Source organism: Oryctolagus cuniculus, chromosome 2 (assembly GCF_051225735.1).
Source record: "Oryctolagus cuniculus isolate XC-2025 breed Fujian yellow rabbit chromosome 2, ASM5122573v1, whole genome shotgun sequence".
Classification (NCBI taxonomy): domain Eukaryota; kingdom Metazoa; phylum Chordata; class Mammalia; order Lagomorpha; family Leporidae; genus Oryctolagus; species Oryctolagus cuniculus.
Window position 1 is genome coordinate 116,051,636 of NC_142868.1, and position 17,146 is coordinate 116,068,781.

Below are 17,146 nucleotides of genomic sequence, written 5' to 3' on the forward strand. Positions count from 1 at the left end.
CCCCCGAGGCCCAGGCCAGGCCCCACGGCCAAGTCCTCACAGACGCCGTGGAGTTCCGTCTGTGCACACTTCATTCACACCTACCACCCTGAGACACGGGCTTCACCCAGACGGATGCCAGAGCCCCTCTGGACGAGCTGTGGGGAGGAGGGTCTGGGCTGCTGCCCCTCCACAGCGGCAGTGAGTGGGCGGGCCTCTTGCTGTGGGTGGCAATGACCAAGGGACACAGTCCCAGGAGACATCCTTGGAGCTCCCACACCCACTACGCTGGCTCCTACAAGCAGTGCCAGGCTGGGGCACGCGAGTCCCCCCACCTGAAGGCTTCATGGGTCTTCCCCATGGGCCCCTCCCCTCCCTTCCTCTTGTGTCCAACCACCGGTGACACGTGGCTCCCAAGCACGTCTTGTCTTCTTGTCTCATCGGTACTCTACCCTTCAGGGCTCTGTGCAGCGGTCACCTAAGCCCGCTCAGTGCCCCTTTCTAACTCCACAGCACCAGGATCTTTGATTTTGTATGTTTTCCCCAAGCCTGGGCCATAAGCTGCTTTAGAGAGGGGTCCGTGTCTTTGTCACAGCCCCCCATTTCCTTGCCACATGCACTGCCCTGCTGGGTAGCCACGTTGCCAGGCCCCAGGGTGGGGGATGGAGGACAAGGGCCAATCCTACCTTGGAATGTCAGGATCTGGTTGGACAGCAGGTTCCGGGCCTGGTAGATGTAGCAGAGGAGCTGGTAGTAGTGGGGCTCTGAGTAGAGAGGGGCCCCAGCTGTCGTGTGTCCCCGGGATCCCTGCACTCCTGCCCACTCCCTCAGGGCCACCCGTGCGGACTCCCAGCTCAGCGCTCACTGTTGATCAGGCAGTAGATGAAGGGCATGTTGGCAGGCGGGGATTCCTCGGGGCGGTCCCTCCAGGAGTTTCTGAACTGACCCCACACCCCTGGCTTTTCCTCTTCCTTCTTGTAATTTAACTTCAGATCCCTCACCTGCACCCAGAAAGGCCCCCACTGACGCTCTTGTGCCCGGGACCCCCTCTGCCTTCACAGGCGCCACCCTCCCAAGCGTGAGGGGTAGGCCCAGTCCTCCCCCTGCCCACACTCCTGGGGCCACGCCCTGGCTTCTGGGGGTGGGGCTGGAGGCCGGCATCCCCTCGTGTGCTGTCTGCTGAGCTTTTACCAAAGAGCCCTCCAGGAGGAAGATAGGCGCGATGCCTTTGTCGTGGTTGGGCACCAGCCTGCGGTGCCAGCAGCGGCGGCGGAACGTGCTGTGGGGCTGCGGGTCCAGGTGGAACTTGGAGCCAAAGGTGCCGTACTCCCAGCCCTCGTCCTCCTTGGCCAGGCCCTGCTGTGGGGAGGAAAGCAGGGCTGTGTTCCCACACAGGCTCCGAAGCAGCTCCTGCCCTGGGTTCCCCAGCCGGAAGCCCCGCACCTGCTGCAGGAAGGAGAGGGTCTCCTGCTCCTGGCTCGGCTTCTCCGGGTCCCGGAAGCGCAGACGCACCCAGCGCCTGCGCCGTCGCGAGTGGTAGGTCTTCTCCACCGAGCTCCAGACCCGGGGCATGCCCGAGGGCGGGATCCCCACTCCATACTCCCAGCCTGCAGGGTCGGACCATGGCCTCTGAGTCCCAGGGGCCTGCAGGCCAGGAGGCATGGGTAAGCCAGGAAGGTGGGTCCCAGAGGGGCGGTGCTTTCTCTCGGGGTAGGTGGACGTGATCACACTGGGTCACCACGATGGCCTGGGCCTGACTGCCCAGCACACAAACGAGGGATGGTGAGGCTTGGTGGTGCCCCACCACCCACACAGGACCACACAGCTCTGAGCAGAACTCGGGTCCTGAGCCCAAGCCTTCAGATTCCCAGCCCATTGCTCCTTCTCTGGGTGGATTCAGGCTCCAGGGCCAAATCCGCGTTCACGGGCATCGGTTAAGTCTTGCTCTGGGCCAGGCCTGCAGATGGACTTGGAGCACTAAGGCCCCCAGGAGGGTGGAGGCCCAGCTGTCTGGGGGCTGGGGGCCTGCAGGAACACGGGCCCATGCCACCTGCAGGCTTTACTGCTCCGTAGCAGTGGGAAGGTGGGGACCCCCCCGCCTGCCCAGAATTCCCCCGGCAGCTGTGGTCATGCTGAGGTCCCAGGCCCTCCTGCCCTCAGCCCTGAGGCAGAGGACTGACCCTCACTGTCCACCGCGTGGTTCAGTTCCACAGTCCAGTTCTTCTTAAAGTGCCAGCCTGGGGGGCACTTCACATTCTCCCGGGCCTCCACAGGCTGTCCATCCTGGGGGGACAGAGAGGGCAAGGCCAAGGGCCATGAGCGGGTTAGGGGCTTCCCTAACTCACTTCCCACACACTGGTTCATCTACCGCCTGTGGCCTTGGTGGTCTCCCACCCTGTGAGCACTTGCTACATCTGATGTCACCCAAGTAGTTACCTAATATGCCTTCATGACTTGCCCATTTGGACTGTAAAGTGCTCCCTCCTTGTTGAAAAGGCCAGCACTGTGCCATAGGGGTTAAGCTGCTGCCTGCAACACCGGCGTCCCAAATGGACGCCAGTTCAAGTCTCAAGCTGCTCCACTTCCCTATCCAGCTCCCTGCTAATGCGCCTGGGAAAGCAGCGGAGGACGGCCCAAGTGCTTCGACCCCTGCACCCATGTAGGAAACCCGGATGAAGCTCCTGGCTCCTGGCTTCAGCCTGGCTCAGCCCTGGTCATTGTGAACATTTGAGGAGTGATGGAAGATCTCTCTCTCTCTCTCTCTCTCTCTCTCTCTGTCTTTCCCTCTCTCTCTCTCTGTAACTCTGCCTTTCAAATGAATAAAATAAATCTGTGAAAAAAGAGAAAGGAGAGGCTAGCACGCGTTGGCTATGGGTTAGACCTGTACTTTCCAATGCAGTGGTCCCCAGCCACCTGGGCCTGCTTATGTTTAAGTTACTTAAAATGAAACACAAGTCAAAGTCCAGTTCCTCCTTGTCGCCAGCACCACGTCAGTGCTCAACACAGAGCGCGTCCATCATCACAGCCATTCCTATGGGACAGTGCGCCTCAGGGCCCAGACTCTCCTTCAGGCCAAGCACTGCCCTTGAATACAAAGGTATTGCTGCCTCCCACCGTGGTTTCTCTTCCTTTTTCACTTTTAAAAATTTATTTTATTTATTTGAAAGGTAGAGACAGACAGAAATCTCCCAACTGCTGGTTCACTCCCCAAATGCCTACAATGGCTGGGGTTAGGCCAGGCCACAGCCCGAGCCCAGAACTCAATGTGGGTCTACTGTATGGGTGTCAGGAACCCAACTCCTTGAGCCATCACCAGCTGCATCCCTGGGTGCGCATTGGCAGGAGTCAGGATTGGAACCCAGGCACTCTGGATCTGGGCATCCCAAGCAGCATCTTAACCACTGTGCTATTCCCCCCGCCCCTCTTTTTTTTTTTTTTTTTTTTTTTGACAGGCAGAGTGGATAGAGAGAGAGAGAGAGACAGAGAGAAAGGTCTTCCTTTTGCCGTTGGTTCACCCTCCAATGGCCGCCACGGCTGGCGCGCTGCGGCCGGCGTACCGCACTGATCCGATGGCAGGAGCCAGGTGCTTCTCCTGGTCTCCCATGGGGTGCAGGGCCCAAGCACTCGGGCCATCCTCCACTGCACTCCCTGGCCACAGCAGAGAGCTGGCCTGGAAGAGGGGCAACCGGGACAGAATCCGGCACCCCGACTGGGACTAGAACCCGGTGTGCCGGCGCCACTAGGTGGAGGATTAGCCTATTGAGCCGTGGCGCCAGCCCCCCCACCCCCACCCCTCTTACTGTCCCATTTAAGGTATCTCTGGGCTGCATCTGGGACTCTCCAGTGCTAGGACTAGGTGCCTGCAGATGGACGCACTCCCCAGGGGTCCCACAGCATTAGGGGGGCAGGAGCAGGGCTCAGCTCATAGCTCTTTTCACTGGGTCATGCCGGTTTCCAAGTCTCCCCACCTGGCTGTGTCTCTCTCTCCCTCCCCTGTGGGCGGGGGTGCCCGAGGCAGCTTCAGCCCTACTCACCAAATCTGTGTTCGGGATTTCTGCAGGAACCCAGGCGCCTGTGGCATCGCGGTCCTGGTTCTCGTATACTTCCTCCAGCACCTGGCTCTTGTTGATGTCTGTGTCCAAGAGGAGCCTGGGGGCAGCAAGACTCCGAGTTCCCAGCACATCTCGCTGAACTTACTGGCCCTGGGGCATCCACTGCTGGCATCCCCACTGGCCTGGCATCCAGGCAAAGGAGACACCAAGGGCCATCTGCCGTGAGCACCCCCACCCACAGGGACCAGGCCCACTCTAGGCTGTTGTGGACTGGCCCTCCTGGGTGACAGGCAGTGTCACTCGCAGTGTGGCATTCCCCGGGGGGCATGGGGCTCAGGGACTGCACACCCAACCTTACCTCCTCTGAGGCTCTATTTTCCAGTTGTCTTGCCAGTGCCATCCTATGGGTGCCTTGAAATCCGTCTTGGGGAGGGCCTTGTGCCCGGTGACGTCTGAGAAGTTGGGGCATCGGTGCAGCCCCTGCGGCCCCCACTGGTCTTTATACTTGGCCTGATTCTCATACTGGGGGCGGGGAGGCAGTCAGACGATGGCTAGTCACCAGGGACCCCGAGCTCACAGCATCTAGCCTGCTGCGTCCAGCAGACCCCTCCACCTTCAGAGCCGGCCTTTCAGAACCACACCCTGGCTCCCTGCGCTCCAGGCTCTGTGGGGGCCAGCCTTGGGGAAGCACTCACCGTCTCGGCATACACCACTATGCTGCCCTGGCGGGGCAGCTGCATGTGCTGGCTGTCCGTGACGTTCCCGAGCCACATGCAGACTCGGAGGTGGGCTGGGACCGTGTCCTTCTCTCCTTCTCCCTCTGGGTACTGAGCCAGAAGCAGGTCAGTGTCTCAGGGGGCGCCAGTGCACCGGGGCAAGGGGGGGGGGGGCATGCGCACCTGGAGTAGCTCACACCGAGTTTTGCCTGCCAGCGTGTGAGATGCCAGGCAGATGCTTCGACCCTGAGACCCCGTGTGTGTCAGGGAGGTAGGGGAGGGCTGGGGCAAAGGACAATGCAAGGCTTCACGGGGCAGGGGTATGGGGCGGCGATACCAGTGATGTGGTTAAGACCGGAGATCATTCGCTCAATGCTGGCAAGGACCGGCACCGAGCCAAGCACTGTATCATCACACCCTGCCATGAGGCGGGCACCGTTACCACCAGGCCCGATCGAAGGTGGTGCCAGGGTCTCTCAAGCCAGGATTCGAGTCTCAGTGGTCCTTGCAGGATGAGCAGGACTCACAAGGGGCAGGGGAGGCCTTGTGCGACAGTGAGAAAGCGAAGGACAGGCATAATGTGGCCAGGAACCCAGGGTGGCCAGGGAAGGTTGGGGCATCGAGGGAGGCCCGAGGGGCAACCAGGCCTGGGAGGGGTGCACCTTCTCCAGGAAGCAATGGGAGCACAGAGTGTCTCTGAGGATGGAGGGAAGGCACCCCGCCTCCCAGGAAGCAGGCAGACTGTGATCAGGGCCGGGCGGTGTTCAGAGTCCCCAGGCAGTCTTATTTATAGCTTGCAGCATCTGCTACCAGGGGCCTGTGGCCACACCGCATAGGCAGGAAACACCTTGGAGGCCACACAGTCACTGGCCAGGCAGAGATGGCAAGGGATGGGGCCACATGGTGGCCACAAGAATGACGGAGATGGACTCGAGGAACGTGTGTGAAGGACATGGACTTGGCGCCAACCCATGTGCAGCCACAGACCCCTGCCTTCGTCTAGGTTCTACCTAAACCCCATCTGCCCCATAAAGGGCCAGGAGAGAAAGAGCCCATGCCCTCAGGGAGGCTCCCTCAGGGCCTTCCCTGGGGAGTTCAGGGCCCTGTTCTCCCCCTCCCCCCGAGGACTCCCTGCTCCCCACCTGCAGCAGCAGGGACTGGATCTTGCCACAGAAGCGGCCGGAGTGCAGGCTCCCTGCTGGGGAGAACAGGATGGTGTGGGCAGGCACCCGTGCGTAGGCCACTCGCTGCTCCCTGGCCATCAGCCAGATCATCACGTCCGGGAAGCCCATCTGGGGCTGTGGGGCGGGCGGAGGTCAGGCCTGCGTGGCCAGCTCCCAGCCCCGCACCGCGGCAGCTGGCGTGGCCGGCACCCACCTCGGGGAGCACAGCGTCGAGGCGGTGCAGCCAGCCCTCCACCGTGGCCACCATGTCCCTGGGCTTGGCGTTCTTGGCCTTCTCGGCCAGTTCCTTTAGGAGGAGGTTCCGGAGCTGCCACTTCTCCTTGTCTAGGATGTTGGCTTTGGGCTGATCGGTCATGCAGGGCAGAGGGCGCCTGGGGCAGGACAGGCGGCAGTGGGCTGGACCCCTCCTCCACCTGCCAACCTCAGGTCTTGCCATCGCCAGTGTGTCCCTCCCAGCCCTGAGATGGTGTTCCAGGTGCTGCTGGCCAGGCCTGGGCAGCCCTACCCACACTTCCCTTAGGCAGCCTGCTCACCGCCGGCCTCACCCCAGGTTCTCATCCAGCCCTCTCCTTCCACCCAGTGCTGCCATGGGCTGGGCCTGTGCCTTTTGGCTAGAAGGAGGTGCAGAGGAAGAGTGTGGGCCCAGGACCGTGCGGGCACCGCTTGCCTGGATGCAGGGGGTGGGGGCAGGTTGGGTAGCAGCATCAGGAATGGGCGTGGCAGCCGGGACTGGGTGAGACAAGGAGGTCAGGGCCATTGCCCTGAGGGGGAAGGGCAGAGGCTATGGATGTGTGCAGGCTGGGGAGAAAGCTGAACGGAGCCCGGCCTGCTTGCACAGGTGCTCGTGGGAGGTGTCCTGAAGGCTGCCGCCCCGACCCCCAGCCTGCTCCTGCCCGCCGCGGCGGGGGCCCCCACTCCTACTTGCAGTCCTCCACCAGCTCCCTCAGCAGCTTCTCCCACTGCTGGAGCAGAGCTGGGTCCTTCAGATTCCGCAGGGACTTCAGGGTGTCCAGATTGGCTTTCTGCCCAGACAGTGAAAGAGAGAGAGAGAGGAGAGAGAAAGAAGGCTGGCCTCAGCACGGAGCATGCCAGAGACAGCCTATGGGGCTCACGGGCCCAAGGTTTTTCCAGCCAGGGCCTGGGGACTTTGGAGGGGTATCCTGACGATGTCACTCTGAGGCTGTCACATGCCTTGGCAAACTTACTCCACGCACCCTTCCCACCACCAACAGCCGAGGTGGCAGGGAGGAGCCAGGATGGAGGGGGACTGGGGAGCGGGGCAGCCTCCCATCTACAGGCATGAGAAAGTCGTGTCTGAGGAGGGGCACCAGGGGAGTCTCCCGAGATGTGTACTCCCTGACAGGGACCCAAGACCCTTTATGATCTGACCCTTCCCAGATTTCCTGACTCCAGCTCCTCATCACCTCCATGCCTCCCCACCAACTTTTAAAACTACCGCCTCACCTCCCTTGTTCCTCCCACCCCTCCCTACCAACTCCTACACAGCCTTCAAAGCCCTGCTGCAATGTCACCTCTTTGGTGAGCACCTCCTGTGCATGTCCCTCTCCCCTTCCCTTCCCCTTCCCAGTCTCTCCGACCTGTGGCTCTGGGCCCCAGCCCCAGCTGCTCCGTGCAGTAGCTGTCAGCACAGCCCCCTTCCCCAGAGAGTGAGCACAGGGGCGGTGTTTATCCAGCTCTGCGTTCAGCGCCTGGTGCTGCATCCGGCCCATGCGTGGCGACGGTGTGGACGCAGGAGTGAGCAGAGTGACCAGGTGCCTGGGACTGTGATGCGGTTCCCCGAGCATCGCCCCTGTCCCCTCCCTGCACCACTCACCAGGCGGTCCCGAGTGACGTGGAGGAGGTTGAGGCATTTCATGCGGAAGCTGATGTCCTCCCAGTTGGAGGTCACGGCCACGACAGGCTTGGTGTTGTACCAGGGTACGTAGTGGTAGCTGTTCCCTGAGACACAGAGGGACAGGCAGGGGACGAGGTGCATCTGAGGGACCCCAGGAGGGCTCCTCTCCCTGTGTCCCTGGGGAGGACCTCACCCAGCTACTCCATTCCTCAAGGGTGCCACTGCCACCAATGCCAACAGGACCCCTCCAGCTGGGAGACCCGGCTGTGCCCTGTGATGAACCCGGATAGCTCCAGGGGCGCATGGACTGTGCTCAGTGTGGGTTCACAGGTGGGAGAATCCAGCCGCAGGAAGCCGCTGGCAGGTGGTCATCACGCAGGCATTAAGCTGCAGGACCCTGTGCTTTGAACACTGGGTGGATGCCTGGGTGGGGGGCGTGTCTCCATTCTGGGAGGTCTGTGGGAAGAGGAGGAGCAGGCCTCCAGGGGAGTCCGGGGGAAGCGCAGAGGGCTGGCAGGGCAGCAAGCGTGGGTAAGAACTGGTGGTGGCGTGGCAGGCTGGGTCCCTGGCAGTGCTTCTTAAAGAAGGGAGGAGGGATGGTGAGATGAAAGGTGACATGCGCTGGGTTGGGCTTGAAGGAAGAAAGCCACAGAGGGCAGAAATTTAAAAAAAGGCAGAAAGTCTCTGAGGCAGGAGGCTTCAGACCAAGCCGACTTTAGACCTCTGAGTTCCCAGCAAATCCCCGAGGACTCACGCATCTCTTAGGCAACTATGGGGCACACATCTCGGGCCGCCTGAGGGGGGCAGTCTAACAGGAGACCCACGTGCTATGGGCTGAAGGGCGTCCCCCTTAAAGATATGTCACAGTGCTAACCCCCCAGCGCCCTCAGCATGCGGCCTCATTTGGAAACGGGCCACCGCAGATGTAGTGCATTAAGACCAGGTCCCTGGGAACAGAGGGCTCCTAATCCAACATGACTGATGCTTTTATAAGAAGGGATGCAGTTACAGAAAGATGGCAGCTGCAGTGAAGACACAGGCAGTGGGGCAGCAAGGAGATAAGCAACACCAAGCTTTGCTGGCCACAGCCAGAAGCAAGGAGCGAGCCACGCAACTGAGTCTTAACCACTAGGGTAAATACATACCCCATGCAAAGCCTTTTTATTTACTGATTTATTTGAAAGGTAGAGTTACAGAAAGAGAGAGAGTGAGAGAGTGACAGTAAGAGTGAGAGAGAGAGAGAGAATCGATCTTCCATCCACTGGTTCACTCCCTGAGTGGCTGCAATGGCCAGTGCTAGGCAGACTGAAGCCAGGAGCCAGCAGCTTCATCTAGGTCTCCCATATGGGTGCAGGGGCCTAAGGACTTGGGCCATCTTCCATTGCTTTTCCCAGGTGCATTAGCAGGGAGCTGGATCAGAAGTGGAGCAGCCAGGACACAAACCAGCACCCACACGGGATGTTGGCACTGCAGGCGGCAGCTTTACCCACTATGCCACAACACCATTCCCCAGTGCAGAACCGTTAAAGAAGTCCCTGATTGTCAGTGCCCCAGGTAACAGGAGAAAACAAAGGCAGATCCTCCCTGGAGATTGGAACCTTGGCCACACCTTGGAGAATTCCCACAGAGTCCCAAGGAAACAGCAGCTCAGCCTTAGCACACACACTCCTAGCCCAGCAGTCCTATTCCAAAGCCTACACCCAACCAAAAGACACGTGCAGCCTTAGCCAGGGATGCCAGGAAAATGTTCACAGCAGCTGTGATCATACTAGCCCCAAACTGGAAACAGCCATCTCATCTCTCAATGGTAGCAGGGATAATAGGTTATAGTATATCATCACAATAGATTACTAAGCCACGAGTTCAAGGAGCTATAACTGTACCCAACATCATCTACGTTTGTGAATTCATTTCACAAATAATATGAACAATAATATTTCACAAATAATATGAACAAAGGAAGCCACACACTAAAGCATATATATATATATAAAATCATATATATATGATTTAAGTTTTAGAAAACAGAAAAATGAAATGGGGCTTAGGAGAGGGGTTACCCTTGGAAGGGGATGGGAGTGGAGGGGCCCAGGGGACCCCTGGGTGCTAGTATCCCCTCCCTGCTCAGCACTGTCACACAGGCATGTTTGCTCCACAATTCACTGAGTGTGAAACTCTGGTGTACTTTTCCACAGGCCATGTTAGCCTTGAATCAAACGTTTACTTAAGAAATGACAAAATAATCATTTCTCAGTCATTTGGCTTAAATCTAATGAAGAAATTTTAAAATAGTGGGAGAAAACAGACAAAATAAATCTGTGCAACACAGCGTGTCAAATGTTGGGAAATGCTGTGCAGAAGAGCAAAGCAGGGGAGCTGGCTGCTGCGTGTGACGCCCACGTCCCACATGGCTGACGCGCCTGGGAAGGCAGCGGAGACGGCCCAAGTGTGGGGCCCCTGCCACCACATGGGATACCTGATGGTTCCTGGTCTTAGCTTTGACTTGTTCCAGACCTCACTGATGTGGCCATTTGGGGAGTGAACCAGAAAATGGAATCTTTCTCTGTGTCTCTCCTCTCTCCCTCTGTGTCACTCTAATGTGTGCCTTTCTAATAAATAATTTTTTTTAAAAAAGAATAAAGTAGGATGTATTCTGTTTTAAATAGAATGGCTACCTAAGTTCTTTAACAAGAAGATCTAGAAGGGCCGGCCCTGCGTGCTGCGGCTCACTAGGCTAATTTTCCGCCTGCGGTGCCGGCCCACCGGGTTCTAGTCCCAGTTGGAGTGCCGGATTCTGTCCCAGTTGCCCCTCTTCCAGGCCAGCTCTCTGCTGTGGCCCGGGATGCAGTGGAGGATGGCCCAAGTGCTTGGGCCCTGCACCCCATGGGAGACCAGGATAAGCACCTGGCTCCTGCCTTCGGATCATCGCGGTGTGCCAGCCGCTGCAGCCATTGGAGGGTGAACCAATGGCAAAGGAAAACCTTTCTCTCTCTCTCTCTCTCTCTCACTGTCCATTCTGCCTGTCAAAAAAAAAAAAAAAAAAAAAAAAAAAGAAGAAGAAGATCTAGAAGAAATTACAGAGTGCATCCCAGAGAGATGACAAGATGAAGAAAAATGGGAGACTTACAAATACAAAGGCCAGAAGGAGAGGGTTCACAAAGGATACAGCGAGGTCCAGGGGGACACAGAAGAGAGAGGGTGAGGGGAGAGTGGCACAGCAGTTAACACACAGCTCAGAGCACCCACATCCCACGTCGGAGTGCCTGGGTTTGAGTCCCTGATCTGCTTCTAATGCAGGCTTCCTGCTAATGCACCTGGGAAGGCAATGCTTAGGGCCCTGCCACCCACAAGATCCTGAGGGCGTTCCTGGCTCCTGGCTTTGGCCTGGCCTACCCCCAGCTGTTGGACATTTGGGGATAGAACCAGCAGATGGAAGCTGTCTCTCTGCCTTTTTTTTTTTTTTTAAGATTTATGTATTTATTTGAAAGTCAAAGTTACACAGAGAGAGAAGGAAAGGCAGAGAGAGGGAGAGGTCTTTCATCCGCTGGTTCACCCCCCAACTGGCTGCAATGGCTGGAGCTGTGCCGATCCAAAGCCAGGAGCCAGGAGCTAGGAGCTTCTTCCAGGTCTCCCACGCGGGTGCAGGGGCCCAAGAACTTGGGCCATCTTACACTGCTTTCTCAGGCCATAGCAGAGAGCTGGACGGGAAGTGGAGCAGCCGGGACTTGAACCGGCATGCAGATGGGATGCCGGCACTGCAGTCGACAGCCTTACCTGCAAAGCCACAGCACTGGCCCCTGTCTCTCTGCCTTTCAAATGCATAACAATTAAAATTAAAAAAAGAAAAAAGAGAGAAGAGTTGGTAATTTTTTTTTTTTTTTGGACAGGCAGAGTGGACAGTGAGAGAGAGAGACAGAGAGAGAAAGGTCTTCCTTTGCCGCTGGATCACCCTCCAATGGCCGCCGCTGCAGCCGGCGCACCGCGCTGATCCGATGGCAGGAGCCAGGATCCAGGTGCTTTTCCTGGTCTCCCATGGGGTGCAGGGCCCAAGCACCTGGGCCATCCTCCACTGCACTCCCTGGCCATAGCAGAGAGCTGGCCTGGAAGAGGGGTAACCGGGACAGAATCCGGCGCCCCAACCGGGACTAGAACCCGGTGTGCCGGCGCCGCAAGGTGGAGGATTAGCCTATTGAGCCACGGCGCCGGCAAGAGTTGGTAATTTTTGAAGAGAAAACATTTCAGAATTTTCCACGGTTGTTGGAAGACACATGTCAGGCTGCTATTTATCATTCGAATGACCCACAAGTGGGCTTCTCCATAGGAGCATGGGATTCCAGGTGGCAATTTTCCTCTTGGACAGCTTACAAAAGCAACAAGGACAAGGAAAACAACTCCATTTTCAGCAAACAAGGAGACAGATATAATCTGCAGACTCAAACTACACACCAGGACTGCCAAAAGCAACTGTGGGGGCCACAGAAGCACTGAGGGGTGAAGCCACTTTGGGGAGGAGGGAGTGACTGGCTAGACGGACAGTGGGAAGCACAGCCTGATGGGAGCGATCGCAGAGAGTGCCAGCAAAAATACACTCCCTGCAGGAACTCGGGGTGCACAGGAGGAGAGGTGAGCCAGCAGGAGTCAGAAAACAAGCAGAAGCAAAAACGAAAACAATCGGAGAAAGGAAGGCAACATTAGCGGCCCAGGGAAGATTAGTTCCCGAACAGACTTCACGAGTGGCACAGAAATAGGAACTGAGGAAACACGACCAAAGTGAAATGCAAAGAAAGGGTAAAAAAATGATCAAGGGGAAAGGTGACAGATGTGTTAGAAGAGCAAGGAGAATCGCTAAACCCATAAATGAAGCAACTAAATAATAACCAGAACAGGTGTTTTAACTTAAAAAAATTCACATGGAAAGGCCAGTCTTTAACAAGTGGTGCTTGAACAATTGGATAGCCACATGCAAATGAATTCAAAATGAATCTGAGAGCCATGCCTGAACTAAAACTACAAAACTTTAGAAGAAAAAACTAGGAGGGGATGGCATTGTGGCAAAGCTGTAGCATCCTATATCAGGGTACCAGTTCAAGTCCCGACTACTCCACTTCCTATCCAGGTTCCTGCTGATGCACCTAGGAAGGCAGTGGAAGATGGCCCAGGTGCCTGCGTCCCTGCCAACCATCTGGGAGACCGGGATGGAGTTCCTAGCTCTCGGCTTCAGCCTGGCCCTGCCTGGCCATGTCTTGGCTGTTGTGGCCATTTGGAGTGAACTAGTGGATAGAAGATTTCTCTCTCCCTCTTCCTCTCTCTCCCCCTTTATCACGTTGCCTTTCAAATAAGTAAATAGATTTTTTTTTTTAATTTTAAAGATTTATTTGTTTGTTTGAGAGGCAGAATTACAGAGAGAAAGAGGCAGAGGGACAGCTCCCATATGGGATGCCAGCAAACTAACACTACAGCCAGGTACAACTTCACACCCATTAGAATGGCCCAGATGAAAAAGACTGACAATGCCAAAACTTGGTAAGGATCTGGAGCAGATGGAGCTCTCAAGCAGCGCTGTGGGGGTGTAAAATAGTACATTTACTTTGGAAATATGTTAGGCATTTTCTTATAAAACTCAAATTTCATCCCTTGGTATTTACCCAAGAGAAATGAAAGCACATTTTCTTTTAAGATTTATTCATTTACTTGAAAGTCAGAGTTTCATACAGAGAGAGAAGGAGAAGCAGAGAGAGAGAGAGAGGGAGGGGTCTTCCATCCACTGGTTCACTCCCCAACTGCCAGAGCTGTAATGGCTAGATCCAAAGCCAGGAGCCAGGAGCTTCTTCCCGGTCTCCCATGTGGGTGCAGGAGCCCAAGGACATGGGCCATCCTCTACTGCCTTCCCAGGCCATAGCAAAGAGCTGGATCGGAAGTGGAGCAGCTGGGACAGAAACAAGTGCCCATATGGGATGCCAGCACTGCAGGCAGCGGCTTAACCCACTACACCACAGCACTGGTCCAAAAGCACATTTTCATAAAAGTGACTTGTACAAGAATGTTCATAACAGATTTATTTATTTATTTGAAAGAGAGAGAGAGGCCGGCGCCGTGGCTCAATAGGCTAATCCTCCACCTTGCGGCGCCGGCACACCGGGTTCTAGTCCCGGTCGGGGCGCCGGATTCTGTCCCGGTTGCCCCTCTTCCAGGCCAGCTCTCTGCTATGGCCAGGGAGTGCAGTGGAGGATGGCCCAGGTGCTTGGGCCCTGCACCCCATGGGAGACCAGGAAAAGCACCTGGATCCTGGCTCCTGCCATCGGATCAGCGCGGTGCGCCGGCTGCAGCGGCGGCCATTGGAGGGTGAACCAACGGCAAAAGGAAGACCTTTCTCTCTCTGTCTCTCTCTCTCACTGTCCACTCTGCCTGTCAAAAATAAAAAAAAAAAAAAAAAGAAAGAGAGAGAGAGAGAGAGAATCTCCCATCTGCTGGTTCATTTATAATATTCCAAAATTCAAATCAATCTAAATGTCCATGAACATAAATTGTTCATTTTTATTTAATGTCATTTTTGTTTAATGGAACACTAACAGAAATAAAAGGGAACAAAGTACTGTCTATGCAACAACACAAGTGAATTTCTATGGTACTATGCTGAGCAAAAAGCAGCCAGAGAAAGAAAGAGCACCGTATGTACCATTGCATCCACGTGAAGTTGTGGCCAAGCAAATCAAATCTATGGTGGCAACAAGCATGATGATTGTCCCTAGGGTTGAAGGAATTGACTGAAAAGGGGCACACAACTCAGTAGAGCAGTGGAAGATGGCCCAAGTACTTGGGTCCCTGCCCACAAGTGGGAGACCTAGAAGAAGCTCCTGGCTCCTGGCTTCGAATCAGCCCAGCTTTGGCCATTTGGGGAGTGAACCAACAGACAGAAGACTTCTCTCTCTCCGTCTCACCCTCTGTCTGTAACTCTACCTCTCAAATAAATAAATAAATAAATCTTTTTTTTCAAAAAGTTGGGGGGCACACAGAAGCTTTCTGGAGTAATGGAAGTCTTTACCTGTATATTTACCAAAACTCATAAATCTGTACATTATATTGTTTATTTAAAAAAATGTTGCCACTTAAAGAATGAAAAGTCAATTCACAGACTTGGAGAAGATTATTTACAACACACATATCTGGCAAAAGATGTTGGGTACAAAATAAGAAAGATGCAATCAAGAGGAATAATGGACAAAAGATATGGAAAGGTTTCTTACAGGTAAGCAAAAACAAATGTCTATATACATATGAAAAGATGTTCAACTCTAATTTATAATCAGGAATATCACAGTAAGGCCATATGAGATACTACTTTACATCAATCACAATGGCAAAAACTAAGACTGGGCAAGGGGTCGGGCACTGTGGTGTAGTGGGTAAAGCCACTGACTGCAGTGCCAGCATCCCATATGGTGCTGGTTCAAGTCATGGCTGCTGTACTTCCTATCCAGCTCTCTGCTATGGCCTGGGAAAGCAGTGGAGGATTGCCCAAGTCCTTGGGCTCCTGCACCCGTGTGGGAGACCTAGAGGAGGCTCCTGGCTCCTGGCTTCAGATTGGCTCAGCTCTGGCCACTGTGGCCATCTGGGGAGTGAACCAGCAGATAGAAGACTTACTTTCTCTCTCTCTCCTCTGCCTCTGCTTCTCTGTAGCTCTTCCTTTCAAATAAATAAATACATCTTTTTTTTTTTTAAAGACTGGGCAACACCCAGTACTGGTGAGAATGTAGAGTATAAGAATTCTCATACCAGGCTGATGAGAGTGTAATCTGGTATAATCATTTTTGTTTTGAGAGTCTCTTCCACTCCTAGGTATATAATTTAGAGGAAGGCTTGCACTTGTGACCAGGAGTCATGTACAAGGATGTTTAAATAAAATTATTGTACTAACAATAGAGATACAACCTAAATGTCTACATATACCATATAATTTGTGTGGTATAATCATACAGTTGGATATACAAAGAAATGAAAATGAATTGCAGCTATACATACCCGTATAAAAATTTGACATTCAGCAAAAATGTAGGACATGAATACAGACTGAAAGAGTGCATTTATGTAAGATTGTGCTGTTTAGAGTTCCATTCAGAGGTGGTAAAAATTAAAAAGACCAAGGTGTGATTAACATAAGAGTCAGGGACAGAGTCATCTCTTAAATGAATAGATTTGGGAAAAGCAAATAATTTTCTATATTTTAAGCTGCGTAGTTAAGTTCATGACTACTCATTTTATTCTTTAAATTGTACATAAACATTTTATATACTTTTTGTTTTTGTTTGAGAGTCAGAGAGACAGAGAAGGAGAGACACACACACAAGCTGAGCAAGAGAGCTCCTATCTGCTGGTTTACTCCTCAGATGACCACACAGTGGTGGGGAGGAGCCCGAAGCCTGGAGCTGGACACTTAGTCCAGGTTTCGTATGTGGATTACAGACCCCCAGCTACTGGAGTCATTGCTGCTGCCTCCCAGGGTTTGTACTGGTGGGAAGCAGAAGTCAGGAGCCAGAGCTGGGAATCGGACCCAGGTACTCTGACATGGGACACAGGTGTCTTAAGCACCAGGCTGAACACCTGCTCCTTAGATACATTTTGTATAAAGATTTCATAAAATGAAAAACAAGTAGAACATTATGCTAAGTGAAATGAGTCAGTCATGAGGGAACACACACTGTATGATTCCATGCATACAAAATGTCCAGAAAATGAAAGCCTAGAGAGACAGAAAGCTGATGGAAAAAAAAGATAGAAAGTGTGCTTGTCTAGGACTGGGAGGATGGGAGAGAAACAGGGAGCAACTGCTGGAAGGGCACAGGTTCTTTCGGGGGTGAGGAATTTGTTCTAGAACTGATTATGGTGGTGGTTGCACAACTCTGTGAATATGCCAAGAACTGTTGAACTGGACACTTTCAGTGGGAGAAATATATGGCATGTGAATTATATCTCAACAAAGCTTTTATTTAAAAAATAAAAAAAGTAAGGAACGGCATGCCCAGAGAGGCTCTTGATGGGTAATGAGATGGGGAGGCTGATAAAGATGGAAGGGAGACAGTACTGCTCGGTAGCAGTGGTTTTCAAATTTTAGCATGACCCAAATCACCTGGAGGACTTCTTAAAACACAGATCAGGAGGTGCCATGCCCAGACTTTCTGATTGTGTGGGTCTAGGCTGGGGTCAGGAATTTGCATTTTTTCTTTTTTTGACAGGCAGAGTGGACAGTGAGAGAGAGAGACAGAGAGAAAGGTCTTCCTTTGCCGTTGGTTCACCCTTCAATGGCCGCCGCGGCCGGCGCACCGCGCTGATCCGAAGGCAGGAGCCAGGTGCTTCTCCTGGTCT

At 54.2% G+C, this 17,146-nt stretch overlaps 1 protein-coding gene across 1 annotated transcript in view; it reads right to left on the reverse strand.

The window, feature by feature from the left end:
• Positions 1 to 17,146, reverse strand: part of FER1L5 (fer-1 like family member 5) — a 59,185-nt gene that overhangs the window by 11,871 nt on the left and 30,168 nt on the right. Inside the window, exons 21-32 of the mRNA XM_089326049.1 lie at positions 7,766 to 7,890; positions 6,853 to 6,953; positions 6,125 to 6,302; positions 5,890 to 6,045; positions 4,727 to 4,858; positions 4,390 to 4,553; positions 4,014 to 4,128; positions 2,160 to 2,262; positions 1,423 to 1,586; positions 1,171 to 1,335; positions 845 to 980; positions 666 to 743 (exon numbers count right to left, since the gene is read on the reverse strand). Of these exons, the coding sequence (XP_089182175.1) occupies positions 666 to 743; positions 845 to 980; positions 1,171 to 1,335; positions 1,423 to 1,586; positions 2,160 to 2,262; positions 4,014 to 4,128; positions 4,390 to 4,553; positions 4,727 to 4,858; positions 5,890 to 6,045; positions 6,125 to 6,302; positions 6,853 to 6,953; positions 7,766 to 7,890 (1,617 nt within the window). The remainder of the gene's footprint in view (positions 1 to 665; positions 744 to 844; positions 981 to 1,170; positions 1,336 to 1,422; positions 1,587 to 2,159; positions 2,263 to 4,013; positions 4,129 to 4,389; positions 4,554 to 4,726; positions 4,859 to 5,889; positions 6,046 to 6,124; positions 6,303 to 6,852; positions 6,954 to 7,765; positions 7,891 to 17,146) is intronic.